We start from the raw sequence: 25,304 nt of genomic DNA, 5'->3' as shown, positions 1-25,304 counted from the left end.
CGAGGCTGTGCCTGTCACTCGCAGACCCGGCCGGTCCCGGCGCGCGTGGCGCTCAGCCAGGCCGGGCGCCCCGGCCCCTCCGCGCCCACCCGGCCCCCTGCCTCCCCCGCCTTCGCGGGGCGCCCCTGGGGTGCGGGGCCGGGGCAGCTGCGGGCGCCCCGAGGGAGGGAGGCGGGGGCTGCGCGCACGGGCTCGGGGGCCGGCGGGACGCACGGGGCGGCTGGCGCGGCGCCCAGGGGCGGGAGCGGGACGGGGGAGGCGGCGGGTAAAGCGGGCGGCCGGCGGCCCGCGGCCACTCGGAGGCCGGGCGGCGGGCGCGCACCATGCCGTCCTTCGACGAGGCGCTGCAGCGGGCCGGCGAGTTCGGGCGCTTCCAGCGGCGCGTGTTCCTGCTGCTGTGCCTGACGGGCGTCACCTTCGCCTTCCTCTTCGTGGCCGTGGTCTTCCTGGGCAGCCGGCCCGAGCGCTTCTGGTGCCGCGGGCCGGGCGCGGCCGCGCTGGCCGAGCGCTGCGGCTGGAGCGCCGAGGAGGAGTGGAACCGCACGGTGCCCGAGCGCGCGGGCCTGGGCAGCTGCCGGCGCTTCCAGCTGGAGGCCGCCAACGCCTCGGCCGCGCTCAGCTGCGCCGACCCGCTCGCCGCCTTCCCCAACCGCTCGGCGCCGCTCGTGCCCTGTCGGGGCGGCTGGCGCTACGCCCAGGCCCACTCCACCGTGGTCAGCGAGGTGAGCGCCCGGCAGCGGGGACCCGGCGGGGAGGGGACGGGCGCTGCGCCCCCCCCGCGGACGCGGGCACTGGGGCGAGCCGGCCGCCGGGAAGGTTCGAAAGGTCGTGCGGGCTGACACCTGGGGGTCGGTCACCTTTGGGGACTGGTCACCTTTGGGGAAGGGGACCGACCTGGGCCATCCCACTCTTGCAAGTGCTGCATCGTAAATGCCCGCGAAGCGCCCTCCGCGCGTCTCCCTCCACGAGTGAACGGAGAAGCTGGGGTTTCGGGTGGGAAGGAAACGCAGAGAAGTCAAGTTCTGGGACACGTCGCACACCCTCCCAGGCATCTGAGCATCCGGCGCGAAGTCTGTCGCCTCTGAGATGCGTTTGCACTCATGGACATTGGGGGGCAGCTGGCGTGGGGGGAGGCGGCGGGGGGAGAGCTGCAGGCTCCCTGCCCGCGAGGCTGAGCGGTCCGATGGGCTCCTGGTGGGGGTGGGGGTGGGGGTGGGGTGGGGTGGGGCAGAGGGAAGGAGAAAGAACCTTTGAAGGCAGCGCCACTCTCTCCAGTTGCCAAAATGATGATCTGAAACGCAAGGGGACAAAGGTCCAGGCTCTCCCAGGAAGTGGTTTTGGTCAAACTGCTTTGGGGCAAAGAGCAGCCGCCGAGAGAAATTGGGAAAGCTGCGTTTTTGAACTAGTTTAATTTTTCCTCTGCGAGTCCATCACAGGAACGCCAGGAAAGGCTACCTGCCCTGTAACGTGGACGCGCCACTCACTAGTGGTGGCTGCGGGGGGCCGGGGACAGCGCCCACATTTCCCTGAGCGCTGTGGGCAGGCAGTGCATGAGGCAGCTGACCCCCACCCCCTCCCCGCAGGCCTGCTCCTGGCTGCACTGCCTGCAGGCTGCTGTTCTCCTTCCTGAGCCGCAGACACAGGGGCACCCCCCCCCCCCCCCCGAGCCTGGGAGGAGGGAGAAGCTGTTTTATTGAACTTTTAATTAAAACAACAACACGATTGCATGTGCTCAGGCAGGCTGGGAAAGAAAAAATCGTGTCTTTATTTATTGACATTAGCAGGTTTTTAAGCACCTGCTTGAATAATGAGTCAAACTGTGGATTCAGCCACTGGTAGTGGTGTTCTCTCTCTGCCGACCTCACCTCCCTGGGGCTGGGATCTTGGAGGACTGCCTGTGCTGTATGCCGAGTGTGGGTGTGAACGCACTGTGAGGGGACGTATGCTCAGGGCTCTGGAGCTAAAACCCCACGGCGGCCGGCAGGGCAGGGTAGTGTGCCTGTGTGTGTGAGGTGCTTCCGTTGCTACTGCATCCACGGGTAGTTTATAAGCTGCAGGGATCTTGTGGCTGGGGCTTCCCAGCTGCAGTGGGTAACGTGGGTGGGTGTGGACAGGGCGGGAGCCTGCATTCAGCTGCGGTGTTAGCCCGCTGCTTCTGTTTCACTCAGCGCGGCTGCTAGGCCCGTATTTCCCAGGCCAGCCCGCTGGGAGAGGAGACACCTGACTTTTAAAGACATGTACATCCACTTCAAACAAAGTCAAGTGAACGTTCAAAGCAGAATGCACGCACACGCGAGAGGCGTTTCCAGGAGCACGCGTGGCTTGTGAGCATCAGAGGAGGGAGACACCGAGTGTGAGAGCTAAGCCCACACAGACACGCTAAGCATTCTGGGGTGCCAGGGTGGTTGCACGCTTTCTGGGGTCATTTCAAGGAGAGCGGAGTGGTCTCTTTAAAGGTCAGTGGCTCCTAAAAGGCAGTGGGGAGGGCAGGAGACCGGGGTCCGGCCCCTGAGTGCCGGGAGCTGGGCGGCGTGGGTGAACCGGCCTCTCGGGCTTAGCGTTCGCGTCTGTAAAAGGACGGGTTGGGCTGAGCCCTCCGAGGCCTTGCAGATGCATCACTGGGTGGTTGCTCGCTGTGCTCAGAACAACGACAAAAATCCTCAAGGAAGCCCGGCCGGCGGGGCTCAGTGGCTGAGCGTCAACCTGTGAACCAGGAGATGAGGGTTCGATTCCCGGTCAAGGGCACGTGCCTGGGCTGCAGGCTCGATCCCCGGTGTGGGGCGGGCAGGAGGCAGCCCATCCATGATTCTCTCTCATCATTGATGTTTCTCTCTCTCTCCCTCTCCCTTCCTCTCTGAAATCAGTAAAAAAATCTTTTAAAAAATCTTCAAGGAAAAGTAAAACGATTGGGAAGGCACTCCTTCAGGCCCCCGGCGAGTCCTGAAGTGTATTAGAGAGATTGTTTAAAATGTCCGGAGTTGTTTGCTTCTTCTGGTTTGTTTTGAATTTGTTGATCCTGGAGAGGAAACTCCCCCACCTCCCCGGGAAGTCAGCCATCCGGAACAGCTCATTCTCTCTCCGTTCTGCACGGCGAGTAGTATGCTATCTTTGGTTTAGAACACGGCCCAGTTCACTTTGGTTCCTCCGTATTCTGTCCGAATGGTTAAAGGAACTTCAGTTCTGTCTTTGGCCAGCACCCTGTACCCAATGTGCTCTTCGAGAGTTGCCGTCGAACATACTTACCACCGAGAGGGGCTTTCTAAGGCGGAGGCAACCAGATGCCAGACTGTCTCCCTACGACTGTCCTGTGTCATCCTCGCACCCTGTGGGGGGATATCGTTGTCCTGGGCTGACAGAGGAGGTCCCTGAGCAGGGGAGGTGATAGGACCTGCCGGAGACGCAGGCCCAGACCTAGCTCAGCGGAGTGGGGTTAGATACGGGGCTTGATTGTAAGAGGGACCCCTCTCCTCTGTGCAGCCTCTGTCCTTGGAACAAGTCGGGCAGCGTGACACCCGGTCACTCGCACCTCAGAGCCCCCAGGGACGCTCCTCGAGGATCCCACCTTGTGGCTACGTGGTCCCCTGGCCGAGGTGCCCCTGTGCTTCATTCCATGGTGTCAGGTCAACAGTCACCCAGAGCAGCAGACGGGAGGCTGTGCCTTCGTTTCCTGGAAAGGGCTGTCTGTACGTTTGATGTGAACATTGCAAAATGGGCATTGAAGCCTCACCCGCCCTCTTTGCATCTTACACAGCCAAGCCGCGCCAAGGATCTAAGTCAATGCCAAGTGCCCTGCCCTTTCTACCCGCTCCTCCCCCCCTGTTTCTGCTGCTCGAGGCCGGGCCCTGAAAGCTCATCTACATTTAACATCCTGCGGGCAGACCTCCCTAAGGTCCGCATCTCACCCTTATCTGGTTGTCAGACGTGGGCAGGACCGAGCAGGATGCTATGCAGAGCGGTCCGGGCCCCCAAACCAGGGGTGGGCAAACTTTTTGACTCGAGGGCCACAACAGGTTCTTAAACTGGACCGGAGGGCCGGAACAAAAGCATGGATGGAGTGTTTGTGTGAACTGATATACATTCAAAGTAAAGGAGCGGAGGGGAGAGCAAGAGAACCCTCCGCTCTTTCGGCTCCGCGGGCCGGATAGAACCGCCGAACGGGCCGGATCCGGCCCGCGGGCCGTAGTTTGCCCACGGCTGCCCCAAACCCAAGGTGTCAAGTCATCGCCCCAGGAGCGAGTCTTTGGAACTCATGTCAGGATGTTTAAATGCTTGCGTGGACGCCGAGGGAGGGCGGGGAGCTTCTCGGAGTCCCTCACGAGGAGCCGGGCTTCGGGGCGCCTTGAGGAATAGACGGATGCGTCCTTGTTTGCCCCCCGAAGCCGGTGTTCTCCCACAATCAAGGCGAGTCCATTTGAGGGAGTAGCTGCTCCCTTGCGGAGAGCAGCGGCTGATTCATCTCTGGGCTGTCTGCGTGCTCCACGTGTCTCCGCTTTGCTTCTCTCTCATCCGACCCGGGACAAAAGGCCAGCGGGTGGGCCCGCGCTGACACCCCTGCCACTGGCATTGCGTCCTCACTGTTCGTCACGCGGGGGAGGGCCCTGTTGTGGGTGCTGGACAAAGGACGTCAGGCCAAGTTTCAGTCTGGACCGGATCGCTCATTGGTTCTGGGCTCTGCAGAAAGATCTTCACTTTGGTGCCGTTTTTATTTCCAACGTGATTTGTTGCCTTCGCTGTTTTGGGCTGCGTCACCCTCAGCAGGAGGACGTTGGTTTTGTGAGGACTTCAGAGAGCCAGCTGTGACACTGTTCGCTTTCTGTCTCATTAACTTCTCCGCTTTGTTGTTGTTCTACTTTTTGGATTGACGCTCCCTCTGCCTTCCCCAACTTCCGCCGGGCGCTCAGCCCAGCGATTCCCAGCCTTCTTTTCTGGTCTCAGTCTTTTTTTTTTTAAATATATTTTATTGATATTTTACAGAGAGGAAGGGAGAGGGATAGAGAGCTAGAAACATCGATGAGAGAAACATTGATCAGCTGCCTCCTGCACACTCCCCACTGGGGATGTGCCCGCAACCAAGGTACGTGCCCTTGACCGGAATCGAACCCGGGACCCTTCAGTCCGCAGGCCGACGCTCTATCCACTGAGCCAAACCGGTTTCGGCTGGTCTCAGTCTTTAAAGCTATACGTTTACTGCTCTGTGCTTTTTGACTGCACCAGGCCCGTTTTGAAACGCAGATTTTAATTATCCCACCGGCAGGATTTTAAACTTCTATGATCATTTCTTCTTTGGCCCGTGATTTACTCTGAGGCTCACTTGAAATTTTCAAATGTGTGCCGATGCTTTTATCTTTTAATTGTTGACTTGTAATCTAACTTGGTGGTCAGGAAGTGTGGTCTGTAGGGTGCCGCTCATTTGCATTTTACGGAAACCTGCTTTGGGGCCGTCTAGGAGGTCCGTTTTTAGAAACGTTTCACACATGCTTGAGATGAAGGTGGCGTCTTTATTTGGCACAGGGTTTACCGATGCCCAATGCTGGAAGCTTGGCAATAGTATTGTTAAAATGTTCTAGGTTTTAACCAGCTTTCCACCTGCTCGGTCTATGGAGACTAATGAAAGAGTATTGAAATTTGCCATTCTATTGGCGGGCTTGTCACTTTCTCCCTATATTTCCAGCAGATTTTAGAAGTTATGCACATGAGGCAGCTTTACTGGGTGCATGTGTGTACAAATTTAGAATTGGTTCGTTTTGATTGTTGACAGTATTAGAGTCTCCCATTTTCTCCCCTTTCCCTCCACCCAACTCCCCAAGGTTAGAATTTTTAAATCTACATAGTGAATTGAACTATTTATTATAGTACTAGAGGCCCGGAACATGAAATTCCTGCATGGGTAGGGTCCCTAGGCCTGGCTGGCCATCAGGGCCGATCTGTGGGGCGACCGGTGGGGCGATCTGGGCCCCTGCTGGCACCTGCCTTGGCTGGCAGCCTGGCTCCTCCCACTCACCGGCCCCGCCCCCCGCCACTGCCACTGGTCACCTCTCCGGGTTGACCTGCGGGAGGGGATGGGGGACCCCCACTGGCACCCACCTTGGCTGGCGCCGCCCACTCACTGGCCCCACCTCCTGCCGCCGGTCAGGGCTTGTGGGCTGGGGGCAGCTCCTGCGTTGAGCATCTGCCCTCTGGTGGTCAGTGTGCATCATAGCAACTGGTCATTCCGCCTGTTGTTCCGTGGTTTGGTCAATTTGCATATTAGGGTTTTACTATATAGATAGGGACCCTATTTATAAATCCATGATGTATATTATCTCAATGCCTCCTTTGTCTGGTATTAATATATTTCCTCCAAGTTTCTTGTAACTGACCTTGACCTCAGCCTCCAAGGACAAGGAGGGGTCCAAGAGGAATAGACGAGGAAAAGGATGCCGAGTTCTCCTCGTCTTCACCCTCATTTCCTCTGTAGCCATTTGGTAAATGCCCTTGGAGGCAGTGGGTGGGGTGCATTCCTGTGACCCACCCTCAGAGACTTGGACTCAAAAGATCAATAACCTTCATTTTTCACAAGCGTGTGAGGCCCACAGAGGTAGTCCATGGACCACACATGGAGACGTGCTGGGTGTTTTTCTGTGGGGAGCATGATGAGAGCATCATGGGTGGAACAGCCTTATGGGTGGTTGAAGTGCATGCCAGTTCCCCCAACAGACTCTGCAGACCTTGGGGCGGAAGCACCACCCCTTTACCTTGAGGCAGGAGTCCCGGATGTTATCAGATGAAATGCTGTGTTTCTCTACAGAAAGCTTGGGGCTCTCCAGAGATGGTCAGCTGATGGTAAAATCCTGTAAGCAGTTAGGGGAGGGTACCCACAGCTGAGCCACACTCCCTGGGTGTCTTAGCACACCTTACAGTGGAGCCTCGGGCAAAGGCAGGACACAGCCCAATGGGATATACATTTGGGATATGCCAAATGGGACATGTGTCTACTTTTGGATGTGTGGGTTAAAGAGTCTTGGCATAAGGCAGATTAGTATGGTAGAAAGTACATACATGTCCTTTAGGGTCAGATAGATCTGGGCCTACATCCCAGCTCCTCTGTCTTTCAACGTCAAGGGCGAGTCACAGAACCTGCCTGAACCTCAGTTTCCTTAGCTCTGGAACGGGCATAGTAACACCCGCCTTAGAGATTGGTCTGGCAGGGGTGCAAAGTGCGTGTCTTCATGCCTGGCCATGTGTGATGCTCAAAAAATCAGTTCCTGTCAACACATGAAGAGTCCTGAGCTAGTGGAGGAGGGGAAGGGAGAGAGGGAGTGCGTAGTGGGCCAGGATGGATCCTGGAGCTGGCGTTTGCTGACCTCTGACCTAGCGCAATGCATCACCGATACATTTGCCTAATGACAGCGAGCTGGTGGGTGCCTCTCCTCAGCTTTCCTTCTTGGTTGGTGTCCGCTGAGTTAGCGGGTATACGTTGAGATATGATTGTGTCATTTTTCCTGGCTTCTAATGCCGATATGGGAGTTTCACAGACAAGACGTGAGACAGCCTGGGTGAGATGGTTTTCTACGAGATGCCATCAGCCCTGTGGTGTCCAGCGTCAGAGCCCCCAGGGAGGCCTGTGTCAGAGTGGGATGGGCCAGGCCGTGTCGGGGCGTGCTGGCCAGAGGAGGGGAACCGGGGCAGAGCGGTAGCCCCGCTGCTCAGGACAATGGGACCGTGAGACGGTTTCATGTAAATGAGGTCCCAAGGCTTTGCAAGTCTCTGCTGTTAGCGTAGTGGGGTGTCTGGAGTGGGAGCCCACATGTCATGAGCTCAGGGGGCTGAGACGACTGCACCCTCCGGGGAGGAGACCGACATCCATCGCCTGGACGGTGCTGACCAGGCGGGGGGGGGGGGGGGCGGGCTCCCCGGGGAGGCGGCTCCCTCGTCCAGCTCTCCGCAGCTGCCCTGCTGGACAGCAGCTGGTGGCTCAGATGCCTTCTCCGTTGCTGCTGATGCCCCGCGTACGCACGGGGTGGCTCCGGTTTCACGGGGCTCTGCCAACTGGAAGCGCCCGTGGCTACAGCACAAGTTGAAAGACAGCACGCGTGTCCCCAGCCCCTCTCGGGCAGGGACCTCAGCCACTGCCACTAAGACACGCAGGAGGCCGGGGCGCCAGACTCTGCTGTTCCGAAGACTGTGGACGCTGATGAGGAAGGGGCTGCGGAGACAGCATTGTGTGCGTTTACCGGGGAGGGCTTTTTCCAAGCCATGCTTTGCAGACATGCATGTGAAATGAGTTTCCTTTCATCGTTCTCAAGTGAGCGTTTCCAGGCAAACTCGCCGAGGGAAGTCACATGGGCAAGCGAACATCTTAACTATTCAGGGTAGGTGAGGAGATTAAATCGAAACTAAGTGAAATTAACTTGGCATCGATTTTAAAACAATCAAATAAAGAAATGCATTCCGGGGTTGCCGTAGTGCAAAGGAAATTGTTCCAAGACCCTTCCCCACAGAGTTCTTCACATATATACACACATCATTGATTCCAGAGAGGAAGGGAGAGGGAGAGGGAGGGAGAAACATCAATGATGAGAGCGAATCGCACACAGTTCCCGCCTTCTTGCTTCTTGTCACTGAATGTGCCCCCACCCCCCCCCCCCCCCGAGTCCACAGGTGTCTGGTCTCGGCTGGGGTGGCTGGACTGGCTCAGACCCCGCACTGGGCCCCGACTGCAGGCGGAGTAGAGAGGTGTGGGGTGTGGCCCCGGACGTTCCTGAGCCTGGGAAATCTCAGGTGGAATAGACAGCCCCGGAGCTGCAGGGCGCAGGCAGGGGTCTGGCAGCACCTACAGGGGTGAGGGGTGGGGGCGTTTGCTCATGTTTCATGTAAAAGACAGAACAGGGTCAGCTTTCCTGATTCAAGGTGTGCTGGTTGGCGGGGGTGGGGGGCACCTTTGCAGATAAGGGTGGCCCCATGTTCCCAGCAGTTAGGGGCTCTTGGAGGACAGATTTGTGGGGGGTCCCTTCCTGTATGAAGCCTCCCAGGTGCCTGCGGGGTCAGGTGGGGAGCTGGCTTGTACCCAGGTCCTGCAGCCAGACCGCAGCTTACCCTCCGGCGTCCGCGGCTCTGCATCGTCCTCACAGCAGCCTGCATCGCTGAGCCCTCACTCCAGGCCTGTGCCTCGCGGAGCATCACCCTCACAGCAGCCTGCATTGCTGAGCGCTCCCTCCAGGCGTGTGCCTCACGGAGCACCACCCTCACAGCGGCCTGCATCGCTGAGTGCTCCCTCCAGGACTGTGCCTCGCGGAGCATCACCCTCACAGCAGCCTGCATCGCTGAGTGCTCCCTCCAGGTGTGTGCCTCACGGAGCATCACCCTCACAGCGGCCTGCATCGCTGAGCCCTCACTCCAGGCCTGTGCCTCACGGAGCATCACCCTCACAGCAGCCTCCATTGCTGAGCCCTCACTCCAGGCCTGTGCCTCACGGAGCATCACCCTCACAGCAGCCTCCATTGCTGAGCCCTCCCTCCAGGCCTGTGCCTCATGGAGCATCACCCTCACAGCAGCCTGCATCGCTGAGTGCTCCCTCCAGGTGTGTGCCTTGCGGAGCATCTCAATCCTCCCACATGTAAACGTCACATCCGTTTGACAGGAAGAACACAGAGGCACAGAAAGAGCAGTTGTGCACCTTGTTCAAAACCACAGAGAGAGGAACGGACAGAACCGAGTCCATCCAGGCGTTTCCTCCGAAGCTGGAGCCCTTCCCGCTGCTCCGACGCAGGGCCTGACGGTCCAGGCTGGGTTGACTCCACTTCTTCGTGGTGTCACAGCTGCTTCAGGACGCGAGTGGTGACCCGACGCCTCCGACCTCTCCGGAAGCACCAGCACCCCAAAGCCTCACCTCGTAGGCAGTCACGCCCTTGGTCAGCAGAGTGTGTTGGGTTCGTCTGTGCAAGCGGCTGTCCATTTCTTACGAACAGCGTCCGAGTGACGACCTGAGCTGGAGGGTGGCGGAGCGGCTGGCCTCTGTGACCTCCATGAGCGGGGTCCAGCCACGCAGAAGCGCAGCCAAGCACACGGAGCCCTCTGGCCCCGACGCAGGAATGTGCCGCTTCTCTGGCCGCTGGCAGGGCAGCCCGGCACCGCCTGCACCTGTCGCCTCGCCAGGGCCGCCTGGACCCGGGAGAGGCTGCTGTCCAAGACTCTCGGAGGCGTGCCCGCACTCCGCCCGCCTTCTCGCGGCCCCTATCTGAGCATGGGATTTGGGAGGGAGCTACAGGACCCTAACATGAGGTGCCCTCCTTCACACGTGTGAAAGCACCAGACGTTCTTCGGAAAATCTGGACAGAGCGGGAGGAGGAGGGGGAGGGGTCATCCACCAGCTCCTCCTCCCCGGACCGAGGTCCTCCCTAGGCATGCCCGGCCTCACGGTCAGTGTGCCCGGAGTGGCGCCTGGTGGAGGCCCTGAGGGGGGAGGCCAGGGGCGCAGGGCATGGGCAGAGGCCGGGAGCTGGAGTGGCGGTCGGAGCTCCCCGAGCCGGGTCAGGGGGCCGGAGAAGCTCAGGGGGGCAGAGGGTCCCACGTAGGGACCGGTAGACCATCGGTTTCTGCACAGAGTCCGTCTCGAGCTCCTGGGGCCGTGCTCACCAGTGTTGGCCTCCGTGTGCAATCACCTGCACGCGGACTCCTGCCTCCGTCTTCCATCCACCTGGCGTCAGACCCCCCGGCCCTGCCGGGGAGCCAAGGGGTTGCCCCGAGTCCCCACGTTGTCTGTCTGCGGAGTTTCCCCTCACCACACTGTGTTCTGTGTGCCAGCCCCCACTTGCTTCTAGGGCTGGCACCCGGGGCTCTCTCGGGGTGACCAGCTGTCCCGGTTGCCTGGCATTGAGGGGTTTCCTGGGACAGGACTTTCAGCGAGAATCCCGGGCAAACCGGACAGCTGGTCACCCTGGGCGCTCCAGGAGGGTAACTGAGTCACAGGACGGTGACGATGGAAAGTGGCGAACAACGTGGTGTGTCGCAGAGGGGAAGGTGGCTGCTTAAACACGGGGCTCCCACCGGTACACGGGGACCCGGTCCAGCCCTGCGTATAAGACACTGTCGGAATGTCTCCGCCTGGTAAACATGGGTGCGAAGCAGGACTGCTGGGGCGGAGGCCTTGGGGGGCAGAGCTTGCGGGACACTTTCCCGAGCTCAGAGCTCACCCACGTGGCCTCCTGCCTCTAGGTCAGGGGTGGGCAAACTTTTTGACTCCAGGGCCACAATGGGTTCTTAAACTGGACCGGAGGGCCGGAACAAAAGCATGGATGGAGTGTTTGTGTGAACTAATATAAATTCAAAGTAAAGGAGCGGAGGGGAGAGCAAGAGAACCAGATAGAACAGCGGATCCGGCCCGTGGGCCGTAGTTTGCACACGGCTGCTCTAGGTGGTGAGAGCGCCATTGGGGACCTCCCCCAGGCGGCTCCCAGCTGCTGGCTGCCCGCGGGGAGGGGCCTCCGGAGGGAGGGGCAGGGGGAGGGCCGAGGAAGCCTCTGGGACAGAGCAGCCGGTTCTGGAAACTGTCACCAGCGACAGCGGGCGTTTCTCCGCTCGGCACGGGCTCAGGAAGCCAGGCCGGCGAACCAGACCCGGGGAAGCGGAACTGCCTCTCTTGATCTGAATAATCAGCACAGCCATCTCGGCGTTTGGAAGGAATTAAGAGTTGAATCTGACCCAGGTTTGAATAGCGACAGTCTGTTTCCATGTATTTTTTTTAAATTTTTTATTGATTTCAGAGAGGAAGGGAGAGGGAGAGAGAGAGAGGAACATCCATGATGAGGGAGAAGCATGGATCAGCTGCCTCCTGCACGCCCCACATTGAGGATTAAGTCCACAGCCCGGGCATGTGCCTTGACCGGGAATCGAACAGCAACCTCCTGGTTCATGGGTCGGCACTCAACCACTGAGCCACGCCGGCCGGGCAAGAAGCTGTTCAATATTCTTCCACCAAGACAGGAACTGACCCGCCTGTCCCATCCCCTCCTGTTGTCTCGGGGGGTCCTAACAGCCCCTCCCCACGGAGGTCAGTCTCTCCCCACGCTCGGGTCCCACCTACTTCTCAGCCACCACCACGGCCTGCCCCCTCCCTGGCATTGGCTGCCACCACATTTGAACAAGCTCAAGGGCATCTTCTCGATAGGACACTGCCCCATGCTCACACGTCCCTGCGCTGAGGACGCCTGCTTCCCGTCCACATTCTCACCTTCCTCTTTCCCTCCACCAGGGGCGACGCCCTCCGTCCCCACCATCCCACAGACTCAGCCCTCACCAGGGTCTCCAGCACCCCGCTGTCCACTCCCCTCTTCGTTCCTGGTCTCGTGTCCAGCACCACCGTGTGCCTGTGCTGCGGGCGGAGCGGGATTCACGCGTGGGCCCTGCTCTGCTCCTGCTCGGCTCCCCGGCCCCCTCCGTGCCCTCCAGCCGCCCTGTGCAACGGCCGCCGGAGCGAGCACATGGGCAGCTGGCACAGCTGGGCGGCCTGGTCTGCTGGGCCCACCACGTCCAGGAACCAGAACCGGTTCCCGTGGTGACGCACGAGTAACGCGGGCTAGCTCTCCCGCGTTGCATCATCTGCACCGCCCGCCTCTCCCCAAGCGCCTGCTTGGACTGGGACGCCCTTGGAGATTCCGTTTGGGTGACTGGTGTGCGCAGTTCTCCGTCTTCTCCTCTGTAAGCAGCGCAGCCTCAAGCCGGCCCGTGTGGGGGCTGAACCCCGAGTGCCTGTGTTTACCTGTGTACCCTCCCTAACGAGGCCACATTCCATTCGCATTCCAAAACCTCCTTCCCCAAGGAGGTGCTGCAGCGCCGCATTCCCGCCTCCTAGCACCGTGGTCGGCAAACCGCGGCGGCTCGCGAGCCACATGCGGCTCTTTGGTCCCTTGAGCGTGGCTCTTCCACAAAACACCACGGCCTGGGCGAGTCTATATTGAAGAAGTGGCGTTAGAAGAAGTTTAAGTTTAAAAAATGTGGCTCTCCAAAGAAACGTCCATCGTTGTCCTGTTGATGGTTGGCTCTGTGGACGGATGCGTTTGCCGACCACTGGCCTAGGAGGTCTCACTCCTTCATCAGAAGGGAAACCAGGTCGGGATGCGGGGTGCGCTGCTGGGGACAGCCAGCCCGGGAGCAGCCCGGCGGCCCCTGCGTGTGGGTCTCGTGGGCCACCTCGCAGCCTCTTCCTCTCCGTCCTCGGTGTCCACCGGGAGGCGCGTGGAGACACAGGGCGTGGCGCATGCGCATTCAGTGTACGGAAGATGCGAACCTTGCCTCTGCAGCAGCCTGTGGGGACCCGGAGGGCACTGTGCTGAGCGAAACACGTCCGGCAGTGGGAGACACGTGCCCGGGGGTTTCACGTCCGTGTGGGCTCTAAAACAACACAAATACGTAAGCAGAACAGAAACAGACTCGTAGACACAGAGGACTCTGTGTGGTGGCCGGGGGCAGGGGGGTGTGGGGCTGGGTGCAGAGGGTGAGGGGTGAAGAAGTACAACTTGGTCGTCACAGAATAGTCATGGGTGTAAAGTACAGCACGGGGGGTAGAGTCGATGACATTGTAATGATAACTGCGTGTGCTGTCAGGTGGATACGAGATGCATCCGACTGATAGCTTAGTACGTATGTAAAATCTAATCACTGGGTTGTACACCTGAAAGGAACATAATATTGTAGGTCAACTGTAATTGAAAAATAAAAAATTACCAAAAGTGAAAAAAAGAAAAAGAATCATGCGTCTTGGTCTTAAAATTGTTCGTTTTGCAAAGGAGAGAAGGTTCTAGAATCCAGTGCCACCTTGACTGCTTATCTTTTTCTTGGCTCAGACTAAGCTAGCCAACAGGAACACAGACCGCGGCTCAGACTGTGTTAACCATGTGGAAACGTCCCCCAAGCGACTGCTTCTGAGAGCGACAGGGACCTCTGAGAGCAAGGCTTCGGGAGAAGGAAACCCGGCTGCCGTCCCACTTTTCTGCATCACACCATTTAGATGCTTTTATTTATTTTTATTTTTTTAAAAATATATTTTATTGAATTTTTACAGAGAGGAAGAGAGAGGGATAGAGTTAGAAACATCGATGAGAGAGAAACATCGATCAGCTGCCTCCTGCATACCCCCTACTGGGGATGTGCCCGCAACCAAGGTACATGCCCTTGACTGGAATCGAACCCGGGACCCTTCAGTCTGCAGGCCGATGCTCTATTCACTGAGCCGAACTGGTTAGGGCTAGGTGCTTTTAGAGCAGTGGTTCTCAACCTTCCTAACGCCGCCACCCTTTAATACAGTTCCTCATGTGGTGATGACCCCCAGCCATAAAATTATTTTCGTTGCTACTTCATAACTGTAATTTTGCTACTGTTATGAATCGTAATGTAAATATCTGTGTTTTCCAATGGTCTTAGGCGACCCTGCTAGCGGTTCTCAACCTGTGGGTCGCGACCGCTGCTGTAGAGCCTAAGACCATCGGAAAACACAGATATTTACATTACGATTCATAACAGTAGCAAAATTACAGTGATGAAGTAGCAACGAAAATAATTTGATGGTTGGGGGTCACCACAACATGAGGATCTGTATTAAAGGGTCGCAACGTTAGGAAGGTTGAGAACCACCGTTTTAGAGCAACCGCGAGCAGGGCTCCGTAACGAGGAAATGATAGCAGCGGCTCACTTACCAAAGAGAGATCCTAATGAAGTCTGTGTAATTATTGGTGTTTAGTTACTTAAAGGAAAATGACCGGGGTTTTAAAAATACCAAAACAGAGAGTTTGGGGCATGTGCTGACCTGTGCATCTATCCAAGTAGAAGTAGTTTAGGGACGATCTCTTGCACTTGCTTACGTGAAGAATGTATATTTTAGCAAGCTATTAAAACTGCATTTTTTTAATGAGGCTTCAGGGTGGGGGCCAGGGGGAGGTGGCCAGAGGCCAGGACGCACGGGGTGTCCAAGTGGGTGGACATCCTCTCACGTCCTGACGAGCATGTGGCCAGCAAGGTCTCGAATCTCAGCCTGCTCGTCCGGGAAGGGATGGTCACAGCTCCCTCAGGGAGCTGCTGGGGGATTGAACGAGATGGTGTATCCAAAGCAGCTGACCTAAAGCCTGGCCCAGGGGAAAGGTCAGGTGTCAGTAAAGAGCCCTTTCAGCCCCTAGGTCCCGGGTGGGAGCCTGGCTTACTGTGAGGTGCCCCTGTGCCCCTGCTGCCCTGGACCTCTGGGCGGTGGGCTCCGGTGCCGATGGCTGGGGCCGCTGCCTCGCCGTGTCCTGCCTGCCTGTTACCGTGTCCTTGGGACGGCCCTCGGGGAGCCTTCCATTAAGAGGCCGTAAAACGGGGTCTCCGTGAGCTCCGTGCACGTGTCTTGTCTCATAATGAAAACGATTTGTTCTAAAGCTCCTTCAGAAGCAGGTGTTTTCAATGTGGGGCCTGCACCTCTAATCCCAGTGTGGGCTCAGGGACCTGACAGGCTGGACGGCGACCCTGGATGGTGCAGGGTGGCCCTGGAGCCGGGAGGGCGGGTGCTCTACCTGCCCTTCAGCCCTCCTCCTGCACCCCTAGCTCCTGGGCAAGGACGGCTGGGGCATCCTGGGACTTCGGGACAGGCATGCTGGGCGGGAGAGTGTGTGTGTGTGTGTGGGGGGGGGGGGGGGCGGGAGCGTGCTAGAAACACCATTCAGTTACACAGATAACGAAGGTGCATCTGCACTTTGGGTCAAATAATCATAAACTTTACAGTCACCACAGGGAAACGTTGGCAAAGCTTCGCTCTGCAGGCGGAACGGAGCCGGTCCCCTGTTGTCCCCGGACGTCCCGGGAGCTCTCCCACGGGCCTGGCCAGAACCTTCCGCGGGTGACGGGCTCTCTCGAGTCCCTTTCCTGGATTCTCACCAATTCGAGATTTTGTGAGAAGCAGTGTGTCGTCCAGGCCCACTTAGCCGTGCTCTGGCGTCCAGCCCAGGAGACAAACAGCAAGGCCAGGGGAGCGCTGGGCCGCAGGAGCAGCCAGGGGCGCGGGCGCCGAGAAGCGTGGGTTCGGCTCCGGGTTTGGGTTGTTTGGGTCCGTTCACCATTTCTTCACCTCCGGGTGCTTTGTTGGCGTGTCCGGCCGCAGCTCCCGCCTCTGATCGGCTTCGTCGTGGTTAGGCCTCTCCTCGCACCCGCTCGCTCCCCTGCGGCTTTGCTCCTCGCCTAAGCTGGTGGAGTTACTGTCCCCACGGGCGTGTCCTGGGGTTTGTGACACTCACCCCTGTTCACAGAGTCAGAAAGTTTCAGGCCCGGAGAGCAGGGTCCCAGCGCGGTCTGCTCCGTGGCCCCGAACCTGACGCGCAGACATACGAAGGCGCGGACGTCCCAGGGGGCTGTGTCCGGGTCCCAGCGGCAGTGAAGGATTCGAGTGTGACTTCTTCATGTTCCCGTCCAAGGCGGCCGCTTTTGGTAGAAGTTTAAAAAGGCGTGCTGCGCTGGGGAGGGCCGGGGCTGGGCTCCGCGGGCCATCGAGGGGGCTGGAGAGGGCGTCCCGGTGGCCTCTTCTGCTGTGGCACCCGCGCGGCAGGCGGTGTCATCAGAGCGCGTCCCCACTGGAAACGGGCGTTGGCAGAGTTTGAAAGGCGTGCGTGTTACTCCGTGTTCTGACTGGCTTAGGAAAACCTTTGGCAGCTGTGCTTTCCAAGTGGAGGAAAAGGGTCACCAGGAACACGGAAAGGCAGAAACTACAACCTACTCATGTGTCCCGGGTGCGCTTCTCCATCCTCAGGTTCCTCTTTTTTTTTTTTTTTTTTAAATTTTATTGATTTTTTACAGAGAGGAAGGGAGAGGGGTAGAGAGTTAGAAACATCGATGAGAGAGAAACATCGATCAGCTGCCTCCTGCACACCTCCTACTGGGGATGTGCCCGCAACCAAGGTACATGCCCTTGACCGGAATCGAACCCGGGACCCTTCAGTCCGCAGGCCGACGCTCTATCCACGGAGCCAAACCGGGTAGGGCCACAGGTTCCTCTTTAGGGGACGCAGGGGCAGTACCGCACCCCAGGAGTCCTTGACGGCAGAGTCTAAAGGGGCTGGAGGCTGGGTGTCGGGGAGAGGCCCCAGCGGTTGACAGGGCGCCGCCTCACCCCTCGCTCGGGAGGCGGGGCAGCGGGGGTGCGAGGAGGTGGTGTCTGTCTTTCTTTCCAAAGAACAGATAGAGACGGTCGTGTGTTTACTGTCCTCAAACGGGACGATTAAGCTCATTCCCAGTGTGGCTGTTGTTGTTATTATTATTAGTTTTTAATAGTTTTCTGGTATCTGTTTCACCCAGCCTACAATAGACGGCTCATGACATTCTTCCTGCTCTTCCCCTGGGTCTTAGAGCCCACAGGTGCCGATTATCACTTTACACCTGAGAAAAATGTCCCATCGTATCCCTGGTGCTGTTTTCAAAATGCCAAGCAAATGTGATAGAACTAATTTTTGTACCAGTGAAAGTCCCCACGTCTCTCGTTTCATGATAGTTCACTGGGTACCTTCTTTTTCCAGAACCAAAGAATCAGAAAAGGCATCTAAAGGTGTATGATCGTGACTAGTTTTAAACCTTATAATGTTGTAAAGGACATATCCTGATATTTCCGGTAGCCACCTGCCACCACTCAGAGCCATTGCAGAGTTATTGACTACTCGGTTTGCTGACCTTACATGCCCGTGACTGTTTGTAACTACCAATTTGTACTTCGTAATCCCTTCACCTTTTTCATCCAGACCTCCAACCCCCTCCCATCTGACAACCATCAGTGTGTTCCCTGTATGTCTGTTTCTGCTTTGTTTGTTTATATTGTTCATAAGATCCCATATATAAGTGAAATCACATGGTAGTTGTCTTTCTCTGACTTATTTTACTTAGCATAATACCCTCTAGGTCCATTCATTCTGTCACAAGTGGTAAGATTTTATTCTTTTTATGGCTGAATCATATTCCACTATATATATATATATATATATATATATATATATATATATATATATATATCACTGCTTTTTTATCCAGTCATCTGTTGGTGGACACCTGGGTTGCTCCCATATCTTGGCTATATACACTAATAAAAGAGAAATATGCAAATTGACAGTACCTCTGGAATGCCCATCAGCCAACCAGAAGTGGGTATGCAAATCAACCCAACAAAGATGGCGGGTTAATTTGCATATGCAGGCGTGGAGCGGCGGTTGGAGGGGGAGGGCACAGGGCAGAGGGAGGTACAGGAGTGGCATACCGGCCGGAGCAAACACTGAAGGCTCTGGCTGGCCGGAGCCAAGACGGAAGGCGGCGGCCAGAGCAAAGGCCTGGGTCCCAGGTGTCCGAGGAAAACGGGTGCTGGCAGCCAGGGGAAGGAAGGCCTATTGCACGAATCTTTGTGCAACGGGCCTCTAGTTGTAAATAATGCTGCAATGAACATAGGGGTGCAGATATTCTTTTGATTTTGTTTTTGTTTTTTTTTCAAATGTATACCCAGAAGTAGAATCACTGTGTCATAAGGCAGTTCCATTTTCAAATTTTTGAGGAAATGCCATGCTGTGTTCCAGTAGTGGCCACACCAGTATGCATTTCCTCCAACAGTGCACGTACCTCTAATCATAGTGTAGGTACAGGTCCCTGACAGGCTGGACGGTGACCCTGGATGGTGCAGGGTGGCCCTGGAGCCGGGAGGGCGGGTGCTCTACCTGCCCTTCAGCCCTCCTCCTGCACCCCTAGCTCCTGGGCAAGGACGGCTGGGGCATCCTGGGACTTCGGGACAGGCATGCTGGGCGGGAGGGTGTGTGTGTGGGGGGGGGGGGCGGGAGTGTGCTAGAAACACTATTCAGTTACACAGATAACAAAGCTGTGTCTGCACTTTGGGTCAAATAGTTATATCCTCGCCAGCATTTGTTGTTTGTTGATGTATGATGGTAGACATCCTGACAGGTGTGAGGTGATATCTCATTGTTTTAATTTGCATCTCTCTGGTGATTAGTGAAGTTGAGCATTTTTTCATATGTCTCTTGGCCATCTGTCTGTCCTCTTGGGAGAAGTGTCTATTCAGGTCCTTTGCCCATTTTTTAATTGGATTGTTGGTTTCTATGGTGTTGGGTTGTCTGAGTTCTTTATACATTTTGGATATTAATCCCTTGGATGTGTGATTGATGAATACCTTCTTCCATTCAGTGCGTTTACTTTCGTTTTGTTGCTGGTTTCCTTTGCTGTGCAGAAACGTTTCAGTCTGATGTGATCCCATTTGTTTGTTTGTTTATTTTTGTTTCCTTTTCCCTGAGGAAAACTATTTTTAAAAAACATTCTTCCTAATACCATATGTAGGACCTGTTATTATTCTAAGGTAGATTACTACTTGAGTAATAAAGACAGCTGCTTAGCAGACCCATTCTAGGCAGGAAGTGTCCCCTGGGAGGCTTGAAATCCGGGTGTCACGTGTTAGCGTGTGTATGACGAAGCAGCTTCCACAGAGCCCGCTCCTCGCCAGCACTCAGGCTGGCCTGGGTCTCCGGGACTGAGGACACTGACACAATATGAGTCAGATATTGTGCAGAACTCCCTACGAACTCTGCTCTAGGGGAAGGTAGACGAGTACGTTCTAAACACTGAGTGTTAAAATTATCCAACAGTGTCTTCAAGGTTTAACATGTAAATTAAGACAGGTATTTACTTAAGCTTAAGAAAGAGGTAGTAAACTGGTGTATCTTATTTTCTTAAAGTATATCTGTACAACTAGTAAGAGTGATGATCTAATGATAGAGGCCCCTTGTTAGCGAAGAGATTATTGTCAGGTCTCCTCCAGCCATCATTTTTCTGTCGATCTGGAAAGCTGAGCCAGGAGGGAGCTCATGTGATGTGGAGGGGCAGGGGCAAAGAGAACATCAGCAATACTTTACGTCTGAGATTCCAACCTCCCACATCATGACACTAACCCTTCATTCAGTTATAGCCCCAATAGTTCAGTGGAATAGAGAAAAAATTTTAACTAGGAAATTCTGAAGGACCCATTTATATCTAGAGGCCCAGTACACAAAATTTGTCTGTGGGGTGGAGGGGGGGGGCAAGGGTTGTCCCTCAGCCTGGCCTGCGCCCTCTCATAATCTGGGACCCCTCCGGTAGGGCCCCTAGGCCTGGCGGGTGATCAGGGCCTATCGGGGCTTTCCTTCCCCCCCTGCCGGCAGCTGGCCCCACCCCCACCACTGCTACAGCTTGTCAGCTGTGCAGCGCTGCCCCCCCACCACCACCTGCCACCAGTTGCCTCCCTCTGCGGGCGATCGCTGGCTGGCCCCACACACCCACCACAGTGTCACCAGCCAGGTAGCCTGGGCCTCCCTCTTTGGGGTGACCAGAGGCTCTGCCCACCCGGCCGGGACTTCACTATCGAATTGCTGCGCAGAGGGTGGCCTGGGCCTCCCTCTTTGGGGCGATTGTGGAGTCTCCCCACTCCCACCCTTAATTGATTACCCCGTTGGCCGGTGGCCTGGGCCTCTCTCTTTGGGGTGATCGATTGTGGAGCCCCCTCATCAATCGCCCCACAGAGGGTGGCCTGGGCCTCCCTCTTTGGGGCGATTGTGGGGTGATGGCGGGCCTCCTGACCAATCGCATCATGTGTGTCATAGTGTGGTTGTCCGGAAGGTTGTTCAGATGGTCGTTCTGCTGTTCGGTTGTTCGGCTGGTTTGCATATTACACTTTTATTATTACAGATGAGCTAGTTAATCTTCTGAATGAAATGAGACGTTCACTTTAGAATTATTTTATAGTCTGAAAGCTAATTTCATGCGATTTTAAATGTAGAAATTAAGTATTATAATGTAGGTATTACGTTATTAGAACCAAAGTGTGCTAATTTCCAATTTTATCTAACTTAATTTGTGTTAAAAAAAATAACATAAAAATTCTCTTTCACTTATTAACTGACTGCATTTCGCAGCCCAGGCACAGCTTGGGTGGCAGAAAGCGCAAGCCATCCCTGGGGGGACGTGAGAGCACAGCCTCCCACTGGTGGGTCAGCTGGAAGTTGGTGGGGAGACCCTCCAGAAGCAGGAGAGCCACAGAGAGCACAGATCCCGGAACCCGAATGTAACCTCCTCCAAATCCCAGGGGTGACCACCAGAGGGCCAGGCTGCACCAGGCCACTGCCAAGAAGCCATAAAATTGAGCTAAGTTACCGACTGCTGGACCACAGGCTGCCCGAGTTTGCAGTGTGAGTCCAGATCCGTTAACTTCCCACCGGAACAAAAGCCTCCAATCATTCGGAGAGCCCAATAGGAATCACTGACGGGACTGTTATCTGCCAGCTGCAAGCCCTCCCTTTGACAGCTCAAGCCATTAAGACAAAGAATAGGAAATGTGATCATGGGAGGAGGTGTGGGGTGGGAGGTGGGGGCAGAGTGGCAAAGGTGGCCAAACGGGGCTGACTCTAGTGGTCTTAAGTGTTGGATTTAGTAGCCAATGACTTTAAAACAGCTATCAATGCATTCAACCAATTAAACGAGGTTCAAAGAATTAAAGGAAAAATGGTCTTAATGAATAATAGAGAATCTCAACAGAGAAATAGAAACTTGAAAGTGGAAATTCTAGAACTGAAAACTATAATAAACTGAGATGACAAATTTACTAAATGGGCTCAATAGCAGATTGGAAATGGCAGGAGGAAGAGTAAGTGAACCTGAAGGTAGACCAGTAGAAATGACCCAGTCCTGAGAAAGAACAAAGGTGTAGACAAACGGTGCCCCAGGAGACCTGAAGGACCACCTCAGGGGGCCGGCACGCAGAACCCCAGTTCTGCCTGTGCATCCGGCTTGCGGTCAGGGAGAGATGGCAACACGTGAGAGCTGCAGTCTGCCAGGAATGAGTGTGAGGGGCTTACCCCTACCTAGAGCACAGTTCTTGATTTGGGTTTTTATTTTTTTAAACCTTTATTGTTGAAAATATTACATATGTCCCCCTTTTCCCCCATTGACCTCCTCTAGCCCACTCCCGCCCCTCGCCCCAGGCCTATCCACCCTGTTGTCTGTGTCCATGGGTTATCCATATATGCACACAAGTTCTGTGGTTGATCTCTTCCCATCCGCCCACCCTTCCCTGCCATCCCTCTGAGGTTGGACAGACTGTTCCATGCTTCTGTGTCTCTGGATCTATTTTGTTCTTCAGTTTATTTTGTTCGTTAGATTCCACAGATTTGTGTTTTTTATATCTTTACTTACTTCCTGAAGTTCATGTGAAACTAAATATCATTGAAGGACTTCTGAGAAGATAAACTCCACCCCCCATCCTCACTCATCTCTGATTCCCCACTAACAATTATCTATATACTGTATATAAAAGCCTAAGCGACCGAACGACCAAACAACCGATCGACCAGTTGCTATGACGCTGCACTGACCACCAGGGGGAAGACACTCAACACAGGCGCGGTCCCCTGGTGGTCAGTGCGCTCCCACAGCCAACCTCCTGTGGCCGGCCAACCTCCCTCCACCCCCACTGGGCGGCCCCCTTCAGCCCCGATCCCTGGCCAGGCCCAGTGACCCCACCCATGCACGAATTTGTGCACCAGGCCTCTAGTTTCAAACATAATTGTCAGCAAGGGCGCCCACTCCATCCACCCCATTCCACCTTTTCAATAGTGTATTGAACCCTAGCGACCCCTTCCTGCCTTCTCCTCACTTTAATTCCCTCAGTGGAACTCTTCCCCACCCTTCTAATATTCAGTATAGAATTCCTTTGTTTTTCCAAAGTGGGTGTAGTTTCACATTGTCCTGAGATACATAAAAATAATACACACTCCATGCAAAGAAGACACAAAAAAAAAGGATGAAAACAAAATCACCTGCCAGCCAGCCGCTCAGCTTGTCAATTGCCTCAACAGGAGCCCTTTTCTCTGATATTTACACGCATGTGCTTAGATGCAGATTTGTTTGCATCTATGGAATCGTATGCCTTGTTTTATAACCTGATTTTTAAATCTACCGAAATGTGGGTTTCTCTCCACATCAGTAAATAGAGACCAAGAGCTGACTTTCAGTTACTCAGCAGAGAAAGCTGAATCCCAGGGCAGCAGGGGGGAGGGGAGGGCGGCGCCTGGGAGAAGGGAGTATTTGGGGAGGGGCAACAAAAAGAAACGAACAGACTCTCGCCTTAGAAGGTGCGGGTGGAAGTGCAGGTGCTTGCGGCAGGAGGGACCTCGGTTCTCCTCTGCCCCCTGCCACTCCAGCCACGTCTTTCTCCACTCACAGTTCCCCTCGTCTTTAGACACCCTCGGTTACTGAGAGAAATCGTAAACATTTCACGAAGAGTAACTGCCGGTCTTCACTGCAATGAAGCAAAATGGCCTGAACGTCGTGAGGAGCCTGTTAGTAAACGACAAGGTGTTACTATTACTGAAGTCGACTTGGTTTTTTCATCTCTCCCACCTTCACAAGCTCAGACCAGCAGGCATCTCGTTGGAGGACAGCTCTCATCACCTTTTGAAGTTTGCTTGCTTCACCGTACAGTAGAGCTCGGCTGTCATCCATCCGGGAGGGCAGCTGGAGGACGGGGGGCTCTGTAAGCCCTTTGTCACACAGGGGGCCTCTTTATGCCCGAGGGGGCGCCCTGTTCCAGGCGATGGTGCAGACTCCCGGGCTTCCTCCCTGTCTCTCTCATCTCCCTGGAATCTTGTTTGGTCCTGGAGCCAGGCCATCTGCTCTGGGCCTTTCCACGTTCAACCTTCCAGATTTTTCCTCTCCTTGAGAAACTCCTCCTCGCTGTAGCCTGAGCTTTTAAGATGCTTCTGGTTTCCTGAGTAAGAAACTTCCTGTCGCCAAAACCGGTGTGGCTCAGTGGATAGAGCGTCGGCCTGCGGACTGAAGGGTCCCAGGTTCGATTCCGGTCAAGGGCATGTACCTTGGTTGCGGGCACATCCCCAGTGGGAGGTGTGCAAGAGGCAGCTGATCAATGTTTCTCTCTCATCGATGTTTCTAACTCTCTATCCCTCTCCCTTCCTCTCTGTAAAAAATCAATAAAATATATTAAAAAAAAAAAAAGAAACTTCCTGTCCCGCCCCCTGGACCTCACTCCCTTCCCCATTGGGTGGTGGGAAGACAGGTGGTTCCTCAGCTTAAACTCTGAGCCGGGCAGCCCGTGGGCTGCAGGCAGGTCTGCACCTCGGAGCGTTCGTGCTCCTGTCCGTGGGTCTGGGCTGCCGTCACCCCGCTCAGATAAATACCCCTCTTTTCCCTTGAATTTCCCTCTAAATCCAGCTCGTTGTGGAAGGCTCTGTTCATGCCCCATCTTCTTCGTGCGTCTGACTGGCTGGGCACCCAGGACATTTCTTGCTCTGAAGTCCTCTTGTATTTACTAGGACAGTCAATCCCGTTCACGTTAGATCTCGATGGCTCTACCCTTGCTTCATAGGAGTTGACCTTGACTCACTTGACCATGGATAAGCTCCTCAGGGAGGCGGAAACCAGGCACACACCTCGCTGGCATCCCCCAGCCTTGTCTGCATCCCCATGCCAGCCACGCCAGTGGGAGCCGCCGGGAAATCCCTGAAGATCCGCTTCCATACCTGCAGCTCATCTGATGCTTCTTGCGTATCCTAAAAGCACTCGTTGTTGGTATTAAACTAAGTTGCCCAAAATAATGCCCTCAGATCACGTCACAGATGTTTTTATTAGGCCTAGGGTCCGTAATGACACCCTTTCCCCTCGTGGATGCCCAGCCCAGATTATCTTCGCTGGGGTTACCATCGTCTTTAACCGCTAGGAGGCTCCGTTGTGCTGTCTTCTTGTTGATTTGAAATGGAACCTGCACATGGAGGTCCACAGGACACTGTTTTGGCCAGTGATAAATGTAGCCAGGGCCACCCCACACCCCAGGGTCAAGCTGAAGGCGTAAGTGATGTTTTAACACTGATAAAGAGTTCACTGGCTACTGATTTTGACCTAAGAGCTGATTAGCAATGGTTGAGTTTACACCTCGTTCTTAGAAAATCACAACTCAGGCGCATAGATCGCGTCGGAGTCTTCCCTTCTCCCTCAACAGTACGAACAGCGCTGAGTGGGACTTCTGGCCGCAGCAGAGAACACTGGGGTGTTCAAAGCCAGGGGTGGGCAAACTTTTTGACTCGAGGGCCACCATGGGTTCTTAAACTGGACCGGAGGGCTGGAACAAAAGCATGGATGGAGTGTTTGTGTGAACTAATATAAATTCAAAGTAAAGGAGCGGAGGGGAGAGCAAGAGAACCGGATAGAACAGCCGGATCCGGCCCGCGGGCTGTAGTTTGCCCACGGCTGTTCTAAGCTCACGAGCTCTTATGTGCGTTCGTTCAAAA

General features: G+C 55.5%; 1 protein-coding gene across 4 annotated transcripts in view; it reads left to right on the top strand.

Annotated features, from left to right (window-relative positions):
- Positions 1-300: 300 nt before the first annotated feature.
- SLC22A3 (solute carrier family 22 member 3) overlaps positions 301-25,304 on the top strand; it is a 71,351-nt gene continuing 46,347 nt past the window's right edge. For all 4 annotated transcript variants that reach the window (XR_013960336.1, XR_013960337.1, XM_080663619.1 and 1 more), the window contains exon 1: positions 301-722. Coding sequence is in view for 2 of the 4 variants with exons in the window: in XM_080663619.1 (XP_080519745.1) it covers positions 324-722 (399 nt within the window). In the remaining 2 variants the exon portion in view is untranslated. The remainder of the gene's footprint in view (positions 723-25,304) is intronic.

This window comes from Plecotus auritus, assembly GCF_963455305.1.
Source record: "Plecotus auritus genome assembly, chromosome: 4".
Lineage (NCBI taxonomy): Eukaryota > Metazoa > Chordata > Mammalia > Chiroptera > Vespertilionidae > Plecotus > Plecotus auritus.
The sequence above is the reverse complement of the archived record's forward strand: the minus strand, read 5'-3'. Positions and strand labels throughout refer to the sequence as shown.